This window comes from Ciconia boyciana, chromosome 1 (assembly GCF_034638445.1).
Source record: "Ciconia boyciana chromosome 1, ASM3463844v1, whole genome shotgun sequence".
Lineage (NCBI taxonomy): Eukaryota > Metazoa > Chordata > Aves > Ciconiiformes > Ciconiidae > Ciconia > Ciconia boyciana.
The window spans coordinates 54,580,227-54,595,106 of NC_132934.1; the positions used below are offsets into that span (position 1 = coordinate 54,580,227).

Consider the following 14,880-nt stretch of genomic DNA (forward strand, 5'->3'; position numbering starts at 1 on the left):
CCAAAGGCTCTTTCCTCATGACCTGGGGTTGGAAATCAAGAATCGCCTGGCTAACTCTACGGCCATTCTTCACTGGTGGCATCACGCCTCACAACATGACTTGGTGTCTGAGAAGGTTGTTGCCGTCTTTGTGCCTGGAGATGTTGCATACAGTCTGCAGTTGTTTTGTCTGTTGCATGTAGCCTAAGGAAGACTACAGTTACAGCTAAGATGAGGTCAGACTCGGGCAAAAGGCTCATTAAAGCAGGCAGGAGGTCTAGCAGAATAAAACTGGGCCTGCAGCGTGAGATTTCCAGACCGCTGGAGACATTTGTGCCTTGAAAGCACAGCATCATTGAGGCTGGAAGGGGCCTTGCCTCGTCCTTGTTGTCTGTCCCCGTCCTGCTTAAAGCAGGGTCAGCCAGGGTGGGTAGCCCAGGGCCACGTCCAGTCTGGAGCATCTCCAAGCATGCAGACTCCACAGCCTCTCTGTGGCACAAATAAGCCAGCAGCAGGCTGAGCTGGGGCCTCTAGCCCATGGGCCCAGGAGGCCCACTGAGGCATAGGCAGAGGCCTCCAGGCCCTGCCTGAGCTCTGTCACAGTGTCCCTGTCTCCAGCTCTGTCTCAGCTGTGCCTGGCCATGCACCTCACTGCTCCAGACCCCAGCCCACAGGCTGCCTTCCTGGCCTGCCCTTGACCTCCCTGTGGCCCTGCCTGGCCATGACTGGGCTGTGTCTGACCCTACTCGCCACCACTGGGCCTGAACCCTGGCCTGGCCTGGCCTGGCCTGACTTCCTGGCTTGCCCTCAGAGCTGCCGCCTCACCAGGCACTTGTTTGTCCCTCTGGGCTCTCGGCTGCCTGCCCCGGGACTGCCCTGCTCCCCTCGCTCACGTAGGCCAAGGCTGGGCCCTGCCCTGCTGGCTGTGGGACCCTCTTTGGCTCCCCATCCCCGAGGGAGCAGCGTGCCTGTGCTGCTCCCTGACACTGGTCTCTCACCACCCTCACAAGAGAAAAGGTTTTTCCTTAGGTTGAGGTGGGATTCCCCCTGTTCCAGCTGGTGCCCGCTTCTTCACACCTTTCCCCTCGGCGGGCTACAACTCCGTCAGATCCACGTGGGATTTGCAAAGCTTCCACGTCTACCAGAAGCTCGCCCACCACCTTCTGCCCAGACCACCAGGAGGATTGCTCTAAAAAGGCAGGAAGAGTCTGGTAACTGATTATTAGCAGTAGCTCAGCACTAGTCCCTGATCTGAGCACAATCATGGTTCAAGGCGCCCCGGAGGAAAAGGACACAGATGTGTGCTCCCTCTCGGAGATGTCTGCAGGACTGATTTTCATTCAGAGCAAGGGCAGAGAGAGACGTGCTAACTGCCTGCATAGGAAGAGAGCCTGAGTGAGCCTTCCAAAATAGGACTCTCCTCATCCAAACCCGCTAGGTCTGAAGCGCTCCAATTGTGCAGCAAAACTAAGACACATCCTAGATGACACGGTTTATTAAATACCAAGCTGCAACAGAACACTTGGAATGAGATGCAGGGTAGTGGCTGCACAAGGTGGAAGGCAAAGGTTTCCAGGCTTCATTCATCTCCCTGTGAGCACTCTTTTCTGGCACTGGCACTTCCTCTGCTCCAGCATCTTCTCGTCGCTCACCGTGTTGGAGGTTCAGCTGTGACTGGGGAAGGGCAGGAAAAGAAATGGCTGTGTGTTACTTTTACAGCAGGCTGGGCCAAAGGTGGCACTGGAAAGTGGATCCTGGAAGTACAGCACTAAGGCGCAGATCCAGAGAGTGAAAACCAAGCACTCAAACGTGTCAACAACAAAGTTACAGCCTACGGGCTACAGACACATGGGGAAAATTGCGTTACGTGGAGATACGGATCAACTTCTTGCGGTTTTTGCTGTATTTCTTGTCCAGCTCTTTCTCCCATCTCTCTTTTAGACTGCCATATTTGGCTGTGACCCACCATGCTAGTCTCCCAACGACTTCTGAGGTTAAGCCCTGGTTCTGCCCTGGTTCTTCCCGAGTCCCACGCAGAGCGGACAACTTTTCTCGCAGGTCCTGGTTTTATCTTGCCTGCTGCGTGCGTTTTTTCGACTGCATCTCCAGCTGTTGGGAAATGTCACCAACTTGTAGGCGGCAAAACAAAAGGAACCCAAAGAGAGAGCTCTAAAGTTACTCACTTCGGTGGAAATCTTTAAGGTGGGGGGCCATCGAGATTGCATTTGTCACCTGCTGACAAGAGTATTAAAATGTATTAAAATCGCAATGTACGGTGACCGGCTCGGCTCTTCTCACTCAGGGCCCCTGGGACTGCGTCCTAGTGGGCGAGGCCATTGACCTCAGCAGCCCTGCTGGGACTCCTGGCTCATGGTTTCTACCCATCATGATAACTACATCTGTGTTCATCAACGTCATCATCATCTGCTGCTACAACAGCAGCAGGAGGCTCAAGAGAAATCAATCAATTGCAAAATACAGCCAACAGATAATTGGCAACATGGAAAAAAAGGATAGGAAAAGAATCATACAGGTTCCAGCAGAAAAAAATAATCACCTCAAATCCACCAAACAAACCAGAGCTCACCTTTCTGCCTAGTTTAGCAACTTGGTTGGTCACCTCAGAACAGCTGTTCTTCACCTCTCCCTGGAAACCGAGCTGGGACTCTCTCTTTCTTCCTGCATATGCCATCAGCTTTGTCCGACATCCCTCCAGAAGCATCTTCAACCTGCACAGCAAGTTAGTTAGGAAAGCGTGAAGCAAAGCAACAGTCGGCCTTTTTCACATACTCTCACATAAGCAGCACAGCCATGGCTTGCTTTGTCTGTAATGTGCTTGACAGGCCAGGAATTACTGAGAACAGCCAGCACTCCAGCGCCACACATCACTCGGAGGGCCCAAGGTTTACGTGAACAGGGGAAGAAAAGACTTCCTTCCCTCCCGGGAGAACTGCGCGCAGCCTGCATTTGCAAGGCCTTTTGCAGCTTTTTAAAACCATAGGCTTGTGCACAGAAGCCTCTTGCAAGACCGAACGCGAGGCTTGAATTTGCTCACAAACAGTTATGTACATGCTTTTACATTAGAGTTCAGTAAAGCTTGACTTCTACTCAACGTGATATTTCTTTAAAGCACTAAAAAGCCATGCCTGCTACGTTCTTCCTCCAGTGCGAGGTTTCTTCTCTGCATTTCGTCCAGAAGTGCTTCTGATCGGCATTTCATCTCGGCCAGCTTCTTCACTTCCTTGCTTGCACTCCCAGACTTCCAAAATAGAAAAGACACATCACACAGAGAGCACAGGAACAGGATCTGTACGCAGAACGTGCAGACAGCGTTCTCCACAAAGAGGATAACAGGGATCTCCCAAGTCCAGTCTCCTCTCGCACCTCTCAACCACAGAATCTCTCTCCTGTCCACAGCACACAGCCTACCCATCAAAGGAATTGTGCTGCTGCTGAATGCAAGTGCCCGCAAATTGTCCACCAAGTGATTCAAAACGCAGTAGCACCAGGGGAACGAGGAAACGTATAGACTTCCCCTGAGGGTGCCCTGCCCAAAAACCTGGGGGGTTCCCCACAGCCCACCTGATCTTTTCATAAATTACCTGCCCGCAAGAAATCCAAAGACTAAAACCAGTCATTCCCAGAAGCCGTTCATATACCTGCTGATGTTGGTGTTCCTTTGCAGTCCGTGTTGTCTGAAAGCCAGTTATCAAGTCCTCCAGGCCCTTATGAGCCTACGGCAGCATTAAAAGAAGAAAAAAGAAGTCACGCTAGGACTTTCCCAACTGAAGGTCCCACCTCATGGCCTTTCTTCTCTTGCCGGCATCAGTACAACACAGTGTCTGCCTGCCCCACAATGCCACCCAGCACACAAAATGCTGCCTATGGAGGTGTTGTTCCCTTATTAGTTGTGGATTTTTGTCTTTGGAGGTCTTCTCGTTGCATTATGGACTCACACCTTTGGGCCAAGGAATCCATAGTCACTAAACCAGGAAGGTGACCAGAGTACAGGCAACTGAGGAATTCCTGTCACAGCCTGATGATGCCAGTCAGGCCTCCAGCAGGATGACGCGCTCAGCACCACCAGAGCCCACGGAAGCTCCACAACCGAAGGTTCCAAATCCCTCTACTGCATGACTGACTGAAGTGCTGCCTGAGGTCTCAACCTCACGACTGGTCTAAAGCAGAAAATACTTAAGCCAGTGCATTACTGTCAACTCCTTAACAAAGATGGTGTTAAGTAGGACTTGCTGTTGTCTCATGGGACAACTCTTAAAGCCAGAAAGCTGGGGAATGGGCCAGCAGCACTTTCAGAGCAGCCTATAGTCAGTGGAACAGAGGAACTGATCTCTCCTAGGCTCTCCAGGAAAACCTCATCTTAAAATTTCCCCGCCTGAATACGGAACTAGGCTCTGTAGCTGATGAAAAGGGAAGGCTCTGACTAGCTTACTGAGGCAGAGGCTTGCAGGTCTTTCTGAAGGGCTTCAATGGTCTTGGCTTGTTGCTGGGCTGTGGCTTCCAGCCTGGCCTTTCCAACTTGGAGCCTAGAAAGGAAGTACAGGCCTTATCACAGAAGTCCACAAGAGCACAAATCCCAAAAGAAGAGTGTGAAAGAACCTAATCTAAAACAAAAGCATCTTTGAAAATCGTGTATTATTATCTCGCTGGGATGCAAGAAGACAGTCCTGTTGTTTTCACACCATTGCAGAAAGCAAAGCCGTCCTCCACTGTGTTAGTTCCTTACCGTTGCATGCGTTCTTCCAGCTCTGGGATAGCCGCAGTTCCGGAAGACGCGACCAGAAGGCCCTGCAGGTTCCTGGAAGTTGTTAGTTCCCTCTCCTTATTCTTTATGGCGTTCTTCAGGGACTTGGCATGACACTCGCTCCGGATGCACTGTTCTTTCACTTCCTGCAGCTGTCAAACCACAACAAGAATCCCCAGTAGAGTCAGCTTAGGTTTGATAAAAAGGAGTGGACTGCTTTGACTCTCACGTCGACTCTCAAAACCCATGTTACTTCTTCATCTTTTATACTGGCCCCTCTCCTACATCTACACTGATTTCCTACAGCGTTTCCTAAACGCTGCCACAACACCACTCCTCCTCTCTCGAGGACTCCAAACACTCTTTGTAGCCACTTGTTGGCTACTCCAACACAGTTAGAAGCTCCTCCTGCTCCTAAAGTGACTTTGCAACTCCGTAACAATGATGATGTGATGAGGGAATACAAAAAAGCACCAGCGCAACACTCCAGTGTGCCTACTCTTTCTCTGTCAGCACACACTCCGCTTTGCCAAACCCAAGAGAAGAAGCAAATACACGTGCTCCGTGAAACCTGAGAAGCAGCTTTTTGAAAGGAATACACACACCCTTCTCCAATTAAGGACAAAGTGACTTCACGGTTAGTGACCTTTCTAATGGTAGTCGCCAGGCTTATAAAACAAGGTGGGTCACTTACATGTCACTCAATCTACTCCTGCTGCAAAGTTCTCTAGTGTACTAAGACCACGTTAGCGCAGCCCTCCGCTGTTACTTCAAGCGGTGCAAACAGGCAGGCACCAAAGGCAGCGGTGCTGTTCCCTCCCAGCCCCCTCATCACAGCTAGCCGCACACTGAACCACCCTGGGTTACACAAAACCCCCAAGAAAGGATCAGTTCGCTGCTCTGGTCTGCTACAAAAAAGGCCTGGGCCCCTGCCAAGAGAGAGGCTTTCTCCATACCTTAGCTTTAGACCTGTCCAGTTCCTTCTGCAACTGCAGTTTCTGTTCCTGCAGGTCCCTGCTGTAGCGCTTCTTAGCTTCAAGTGAAGCTTCTGCCAGGGAGTTCTTTTTGAGAGCGTCGGCAAGCTCCTGCTGCAGCTGCCAGACCCATCTCTAAAGAAAGGGTGTTCCATGAGCATGGAGAAATCAGTAAGAATATGACAACATGAGAGATGCTTTGACTGATGGGATTCTATTATTAGGCTGGTCGTCAGGGTGGCCAGCAGGTTGAGGGAGGTGATTCTCCCCTTCTACTCTGCTCTCGTGAGACCCCATCTGGAGTACTACATCCAGCTCTGGGGTCGCCAACACCAGGAAGACATGGACATGTTACAGCGGGTCCAGAGGAGGGCCACAAAAATGATCAGAGGCCAGGTACACCTCTCCCATGAAGAAAGGCTGAGAGCATTGGGGTTGTTCAGCCTGGGGAAGAACAGGATCTGGGCAGACGTTATTGCAGCCTTTCAATATAGAAAGATGGAGAAAGACTTTCTACCAAGGCCTGTAATGACAGGACAAGGGGCAATGGTTTTGAACTAAAAGGGCGGAGATTTACATTGGACAGAAGGAAAAAATTTTTTGCAACGATGGTGGTGGGACACTGGACCAGGTTGCCCAGAGAAGTTGTGGATGCCCCATCCCTGGAAGTGTTCAAAGTCAGGTTGGACAGAGCTTTAAGCAACCTAATCTAGTGGAAGATGTCCCTGCCCACAGCAGGGGGTTGGACTAGATGATCTGAACAGCTTGCCTGCAGCACAGGCACATCAAGGTCCCAGTTATGAGCGTGTGGCAGAAGCAGCAGTAGAGGGAAATGAGCCCAAAAGCAAGCAAGCCCCATGGGGCCCCACTGCCTCCTTCAGAGAAGGGGAAGAGTGGCTGGAAAGCTGCCTGGAGAGAAAGGACCTCGGGGTGTTGGTCAAGAGGCAGCTTGACCAGGTGCCCAGGTGGCCAAGAAGGCCAATAGCATCCTGGCTTGTATCAGAAAAAGTGTGGCCAGCGGGACTCGGGAAGTGATTGTCCCTTTGTACTCAGCACTGGTTAGGCCGCACCTCGACTACTGTGTTCAGTTTTGGGCCCCTCACTACCAGAAAAGACATTGAGGGGCTGGCGCGCATCCACAGAAGAGCAACGAAGCTGGTGAAGGGTCTAAGAAGAAGTCCTGTGAGGAGCAGCTGAGGGAACTGGGGTTGTTTAGGCTGGCAAAAAGGAGGCTGATGGGAGAGCTTCTCGCTCTCTGCAACTGCCTGCTGAAAGGAGGTTGTAGCGAGGTGGGTGTTGGTCTCTTCTCCCAAGTAGCAAGCGATAGGACGAGTGGAAACGGCCTCAAGTTGCGCCAGGGCAGGTTTACACCGGATATGAGGAAAAATTTCTTGACTGAAAGGGTTATCAAGCACTGGAACAGGCTGCCCAGGGAAGTGGTTGAGTCACCATCCCTGGAGGTATTCAGAAGATGAGTATATGTGGTGCTTAGGGACACGGTTTAGGGCTGGACTTGGCAGTGTTAGCTTTACAGTTGGACTCGATGATCTTAAGGGTCTTTTCCAACCTAAATGCTTCTATGATTCTACCTCAGAATCAAAAGGGGAGTCGTCATCTTCCTCTTGTTCTGCTCCTGCCGCTGGCAAGACACCTACAAAGGAGGTAAGAAGCGTGATGCTGCTGTGAGTGCTTATTTCCCTCTGCTTTTCCCCATCCGCTTCATTCCAGAGAAGCTTACAAAGGTAACCATTTAGTTCGTCAGGAAATTACCATTGCCGCGCTCCTGTGCAACGGACTGCACGCACACTGTGTGTCCATGTGCAGCTGGAAGCTGCACGCTGGCCGACACTTTCCTGGGACCTTCAAAATCCGTCTGCGTAATTTAAAAGACACATGTGAGAACGGGCACAGACTCCTTCTTGACCCATTTCCATGCACAAAGCTCCCACTTCAGCCAGCACATGTAATGTGGTATCGGGTGACGGCAAGAACGAAAAGGGCAAACACAGCCAGCGTGTTAGGCATCTCTGTTGAGCAGGGCTTTCAAAAGGGGCTGAAGCACACCTGCCCAAGATAGAGAAGACCTAGGCAGAAGCAGCTAAGTGTCTAGACTGTAGGTCCTACAGGCAACCATTTGATACTGACTGCATTGAGAGAAGAGAGCTGTGTGGTAGAAAATCAGCAATCCTCACAGTGCCAGCCTTCTAGGATTTCAGAGGACTGTAACCAGCGGGAAGCTTTACCGCTTCAATCCGACACTAGAAATCCAGCTGAAAGGCCAGCTGCGAGGAGACTCGGGTCATTAGCTTGACCTCACTTTGTCCCAGTCCTAACGGAACAGCTTGCCTGCAGCACCGGCATGTCAAGGTCCCAGTTATGAGCGTGTGGCAGAAGCAGCAGTAGAGGGAAACGAGCCCAAAAGCAAGCGAGCCCCATGGGGCCCCACTGCCTCCTTCAGAGAAGGGGAAGAGTGGCTGGAAAGCTGCCTGGCAGAAGAGGACCTCGGGGTGTTGGTCAAGAGGCAGCTGAATATGAACCGGCAGTGTACCCAGGTGGCCAAGAAGGCCAATAGCATCCTGGCTTGTATCAGAAAAAGTGTGGCCAGCGGGACTCGGGAAGTGATTGTCCCTTTGTACTCAGCACTGGTTAGGCCGCACCTCGACTACTGTGTTCAATTTTGGGCCCCTCACTACCAGAAAAGACATTGAGGGGCTGGCGCGCATCCACAGAAGAGCAACGAAGCTGGTGAAGGGTCTAAGAAGAAGTCCTGTGAGGAGCAGCTGAGGGAACTGGGGTTGTTTAGGCTGGCAAAAAGGAGGCTGATGGGAGAGCTTCTCGCTCTCTGCAACTGCCTGCTGAAAGGAGGTTGTAGCGAGGTGGGTGTTGGTCTCTTCTCCCAAGTAGCAAGCGATAGGACGAGTGGAAACGGCCTCAAGTTGCGCCAGGGCAGGTTTACACCGGATATGAGGAAAAATTTCTTGACTGAAAGGGTTATCAAGCACTGGAACAGGCTGCCCAGGGAAGTGGTTGAGTCACCATCCCTGGAGGTATTCAGAAGATGAGTATATGTGGTGCTTAGGGACACGGTTTAGGGCTGGACTTGGCAGTGTTAGCTTTACAGTTGGACTCGATGATCTTAAGGGTCTTTTCCAACCTAAATGCTTCTATGATTCTACCTCAGAATCAAAAGGGGAGTCGTCATCTTCCTCTTGTTCTGCTCCTGCCGCTGGCAAGACACCTACAAAGGAGGTAAGAAGCGTGATGCTGCTGTGAGTGCTTATTTCCCTCTGCTTTTCCCCATCCGCTTCATTCCAGAGAAGCTTACAAAGGTAACCATTTAGTTCGTCAGGAAATTACCATTGCCGCGCTCCTGTGCAACGGACTGCACGCACACTGTGTGTCCATGTGCAGCTGGAAGCTGCACGCTGGCCGACACTTTCCTGGGACCTTCAAAATCCGTCTGCGTAATTTAAAAGACACATGTGAGAACGGGCACAGACTCCTTCTTGACCCATTTCCATGCACAAAGCTCCCACTTCAGCCAGCACATGTAATGTGGTATCGGGTGACGGCAAGAACGAAAAGGGCAAACACAGCCAGCGTGTTAGGCATCTCTGTTGAGCAGGGCTTTCAAAAGGGGCTGAAGCACACCTGCCCAAGATAGAGAAGACCTAGGCAGAAGCAGCTAAGTGTCTAGACTGTAGGTCCTACAGGCAACCATTTGATACTGACTGCATTGAGAGAAGAGAGCTGTGTGGTAGAAAATCAGCAATCCTCACAGTGCCAGCCTTCTAGGATTTCAGAGGACTGTAACCAGCGGGAAGCTTTACCGCTTCAATCCGACACTAGAAATCCAGCTGAAAGGCCAGCTGCGAGGAGACTCGGGTCATTAGCTTGACCTCACTTTGTCCCAGTCCTAACGGAACAGCTTGCCTGCAGCACCGGCATGTCAAGGTCCCAGTTATGAGCGTGTGGCAGAAGCAGCAGTAGAGGGAAACGAGCCCAAAAGCAAGCGAGCCCCATGGGGCCCCACTGCCTCCTTCAGAGAAGGGGAAGAGTGGCTGGAAAGCTGCCTGGCAGAAGAGGACCTCGGGGTGTTGGTCAAGAGGCAGCTGAATATGAACCGGCAGTGTACCCAGGTGGCCAAGAAGGCCAATAGCATCCTGGCTTGTATCAGAAAAAGTGTGGCCAGCGGGACTCGGGAAGTGATTGTCCCTTTGTACTCAGCACTGGTTAGGCCGCACCTCGACTACTGTGTTCAGTTTTGGGCCCCTCACTACCAGAAAAGACATTGAGGGGCTGGCGCGCATCCACAGAAGAGCAACGAAGCTGGTGAAGGGTCTAAGAAGAAGTCCTGTGAGGAGCAGCTGAGGGAACTGGGGTTGTTTAGGCTGGCAAAAAGGAGGCTGACGGGAGAGCTTCTCGCTCTCTGCAACTGCCTGCTGAAAGGAGGTTGTAGCGAGGTGGGTGTTGGTCTCTTCTCCCAAGTAGCAAGCGATAGGATGAGTGGAAACGGCCTCAAGTTGCGCCAGGGCAGGTTTACACCGGATATGAGGAAAAATTTCTTGACTGAAAGGGTTATCAAGCACTGGAACAGGCTGCCCAGGGAAGTGGTTGAGTCACCATCCCTGGAGGTATTCAGAAGATGAGTATATGTGGTGCTTAGGGACACGGTTTAGGGCTGGACTTGGCAGTGTTAGCTTTACAGTTGGACTCGATGATCTTAAGGGTCTTTTCCAACCTAAATGCTTCTATGATTCTACCTCAGAATCAAAAGGGGAGTCATCATCTTCCTCTTGTTCTGCTCCTGCCGCTGGCAAGACACCTACAAAGGAGGTAAGAAGCATGATGCTGCTGTGAGTGCTTATTTCCCTCTGCCTTTTCCCATCTCTGCATCAAGACGACCGTTTATCATTCTTCTACAGGCCACAGTGATTTGTCTTCATCACCTCCTCCACGGTGAAGGGTCCTACCTGCTCTAGTCAGTGCAGGTGTGCCCAAGGGAAAGTCAGCAGTTGTCCCAGAGCAAGAGCTGTCAAGTACTGCTGGGCCTTGTGGGCCTCCTGCAGAACGTTCTCCCATCCTTTCACAGCGCATGTATTCCTCCAGTTGGTTAGTAATACTATATACAGAAAGGAAGGAAATGCATTCGGTAAAAATACCCACACACTTGCATACACTCTCTACTGGAAGAGCAACAGCCGTTCCTGAGCCACCCTCCCATATGCATAGCCAGCTGGTAAAGGGTAACCCCACCCCCCCACAGCCTCGCCCCTTACTGCACTACTGGAGTAGTGGAGACTATAATACTCACTATAGGCATGTTCACACTACAGATGCCTGTTCTTCATCTTTCAAGTAACTCATCCCTGCTGACTACAGTCTCGTGTGATAAAGTTTCTCTCCATTTTGAGGGCCAGCGAGATTAACAAGCCCCCTGGCAGACTGACATCTCACTACCAGGCTTCTACCTCAGCGGGACACTACACTAATGCTGTAGCAACTCCTCACGTCAAGCTGGGGTGACGTCTGCTCAGCCCCAGTCCTGACTTGGAAGGCCTTCAGAAATTCCCATGGTTAGTCTGAGGACCTGAGAGTTTAGAGGGCTCCTAAGTGGGATATCAAGAGGCCAACCAACATTGCAGTTGCACTCCAAGCAGTGCAGGGGTTAACTACATTGCATAGGTGTTATCTTCTAACAGCCCTGGCAGAGGGTCAGTTGGGGCTCCAGAGAGAGACCACTTTCAGGTTTGCTTCATAAGCAGAACTAAAAAGAAAACAAAAATCCCCAAACAAACAAGAAAAGAAAATACTAAAAACGTGCTCCAGACCAAGGCTGCTATGCAGAATGGTGCATTAGCACAACATTGATACTGTGCCAGAAGCCTGGAGGGAAGGAATGAACATCTTGCTTTGCTAGAGCAGTCCTCAAAGATGCTCTATTCCTAAAGGGGTTTTTACTCCACAGTTTACCCAGGCACCCTTCTCTCCTGCTTCCCATCGATACAGGCTGACAGAAGGGGCAGGGGGAGAAGAAATGAAGTTGAGATCCAGGTCACAGGCAGTTGTTGATGGCCAGACAAGGCATGCTCGTAGGCATAATGCAGTTCATTCACCCATCACTGGGCTACCATCACTAGGAAAGAGGGCTATTTCCTTCAGCCTAGCTGTTAAGCACACATAGCCACCTTAGCAAAGGAATAGCCAGGGGTGCAAAGCTACCCACGAGAGGAAGAAAACTGCTGAAGAGTTTAACTCAGGGGGTATCCGTTAGATCCTCTCTGAAACAAAAGGCAGGTAGTTGCTAGTCAGTTGAGCTGCGTGGAGCTTGGCAGCACACAGGTGAATTCTCAGAGAGAACTGTGGGGGGAAGTTTTCCTCAACTTCCAGATCCACTCTTGACACACAAAGAGATGCATCAGAAGACGTTGCTGAGCCCAGCTTCAACAAAGGTCTCAACACCTCATTAAACCCTGGTGATGTTACCAAAAAGGGCCATACATCAGCACGGTCATTCTGACAATGCAACTGCTCTAATGAGGATGTAAAGCACTTACTCAGCATTTGCAGACAGACTGGCATAATACATAGCTGTGGAGCCAAAAATGTCTTCATGAGAAAGATCAGCACCATGCTGAAGAAGAAGTCGTATTACATTCTTATCCCCAGCATGAACAGCAACCATAAGAGTGGTCCTAAAGCATCCAAGAGATGAGAGCAAATACATCAGCTTCTGCGGATATTGCATTGCCATTACTTCAGTCCCTCTTTGCTCCCCAAACAATTCATTTCCCCTCTCCTACGGGCAGAGGGAAAGCACAGCCAAACTCATGGATGCGTTGGAGAATTCAGATTGGTGGGACCTCAGGAGGCCTCCAGGCCAACCACCTGCCCAGAGCAGACTCGGGGGGGGGGGGGGGGGGGTGTGCGGCACCACAGCCAACGCTTTCTTGCGGTCCTCAGTGCGGAAATCGTCCCCCGGGCTAAGAGAGCAGCCGAGCACGCGTCTGCTTTCACAAGTCACACAGAAGGAGCTCCGTCTGGGCAGCTCCTGGTTCTTTTTCAAAGCTCATTCCTATGCCTCCCGTCAATCCAACTTGAACAATGCCAAGGAGTCCCACACGCACTTCAGACAAACCCTTCACCTTAAATGCTGATCTCGAGCATGCACGTCAGCTCCTTTTTGAAGAAGGAACTCGACCATCTCTTCACAGTGCTCGGTGATGGCAACAGCAAGCGGAGTGTATCCCAACTGAAAGGAGAAATTATCTCCGTTACAATAACACGGAAAAGCCAAGCGCGCTTTGGGAAGAGGAGCCTTACCCAAAGTCCAAGCTTACCTCATTCTGAGCATCAACATGGGCATTGTGCTCAAGTAACAGCTCCACTAGAGATTTGCTACGCATGATGGTAGCCAGGTGAAGGGCAGTGTTGCCACCAGCACCTCTGAGGTCAGCGTTGGCACCGTGCTCCAGCAGAATAGCCATGCAGTCTTTGTGCTGGCACTCTACTGCCTGGAAACCAGACACAAAGGAGGAATAACCTCCAACATCTACGTTTCTCTCTGTCAGAACTCCCGCATGTTCCCAACACTGGAACGTATGAGCGTCTTCAAAGATTAGGCAACATATGCCCCTTCCGCGCTGACTACAACATTCCTGCTTCTACGCAGGCTTACATAAAGAACTGTGCAAGGTACGTATCGCTCAGTGCATAACCAATAAGCCCAACGTGCAACAGCACAACATATTCCCCGTACCTTCATCAGCGGTGTTTTCTTAAAATTGTCACGAGGGTTTAGCTGGCACTTCTTTCCTGCTAGAAATCGAACGACATCTGTATGGCCGTTCGCACAAGCAAGATGCAGAGGCGTCCTAGAAATTAAATATATTCAATTAACACAGACAGGCAGCTGGAGACATTGTTTCAGGCTGTGGTACCCGCCGCATAGGGCCACAAGCCTCAACTGGCAAGAAGCAAGCCAAAAGCAAGCTTTCTTGTTCCAGAGCTGGCGGCAGCAGTTGCACACCCAAAGTCTGGGGCTGGCTAGGAAGAGTCCCCAACACCTCTGTTGACTCAGGAGGCATTTCCTCAGCTGTGTCAGTGAACCTGCACAACCAGACTCCTGTGCCCAGGCACCAGTCCGTGCCCCCCGCAGGACTGCCCAGCCACCCAGCGCCGCAAAGGAGACCACCTCTTGGCAGCCTGGAGTCTATGGAGGCTATGTAAGTCTAGGGAGACTGTGGAGTCGGCGCAAGCCCCTGGGTTTTCCCCTGATCAGTCCCGTGCCAGACATGTCCCAGAGACAAAGGGGATGGGATTTCTAACAGCAACGGGAAGGCTGTGCCGTCTTTCTGCGAACCCATATCCTGCTCAAGCAAGCCACTTGGTCCGGCAACAGGAAAGGAGCCGTCTCTGCTTGGACAAAGGCCTGCTGAGCTTTAGGCACCACAGAAGATTCACTACAGGGACCAGGCTGGAAGAGCAGGGCAGGGCGGAGCGGAGCATCCGCCACCGCCTGTCCCAGCTTGGGCAGGCCTCCGGGAAGGCCAGCGCCGTGGAGCCGGCCCTGCTCCTAAGGCGCCTGCGACCGTGCTGGGCTTTGCCGGCTCTTCCAGCCGGGGTGGGTGAAGGCTTTGCTGCGGGCACTGCCCGCCCCTTACTGCTTCTTCGCGTCCCGCTTGTTGATGCGGAGTCTCTTCCACCACCAGCGCCGCTGCAGCTGGGCCAGGTCACCGCTGGCGGCCGCGCTGTGCAGCCCGCCCCGGCCCTTCTCCTGGAGCTCGGGGGCCCCGACGGCGCAGGGCGCGGAAGCGCTGCCGGACGGCGGCCGCTCCCGCACCCTCCTGAGGAGTCCGATGAGCCTCTGCATGCTGCGGCGGGGACGAGGGGACGAGGGGACGAGGGCACGGCCCGCCCCGGGGCGAGCAGCCGCAGGAGGTGCCCGGCGGGGAGGGGGAGAGAGCGAGAAGAGCCGAGAGCCGAGCCCCGAGCGGCGGCCGGGGCTCGCAGCCCCCGACGCTCCCAGCCGGAGACGCGCTGCCCGTCTCGCCGCGGCGGCGACAGCACTGAGCGCCGGCGGCTGCAGGGGGCGGCCTAAGAGCGGCAGCGGCGAGCGCGCTCGGAGCGTCACAGAGGGCGTGACGGAGGGGGAGGGGCGGGATG

At 52.4% G+C, this 14,880-nt stretch overlaps 1 protein-coding gene across 1 annotated transcript; it reads right to left on the reverse strand.

The window, feature by feature from the left end:
• Window positions 1–1,512: 1,512 nt before the first annotated feature.
• Window positions 1,513–14,813, reverse strand: LOC140653963 (uncharacterized). The gene is given in 20 exon segments (XM_072866804.1): window positions 1,513–2,028; window positions 2,030–2,088; window positions 2,163–2,211; window positions 2,567–2,708; window positions 3,126–3,238; window positions 3,639–3,713; window positions 4,430–4,523; window positions 4,724–4,893; window positions 5,698–5,850; window positions 7,305–7,366; window positions 7,486–7,588; window positions 8,892–8,953; window positions 9,073–9,175; window positions 10,479–10,540; window positions 10,689–10,837; window positions 12,273–12,410; window positions 12,861–12,967; window positions 13,056–13,229; window positions 13,475–13,589; window positions 14,379–14,813. Coding segments are annotated over 20 exon segments (2,325 nt in total). The 5' UTR covers window positions 14,588–14,813; the 3' UTR covers window positions 1,513–1,842.
• Window positions 14,814–14,880: the final 67 nt, after the last annotated feature.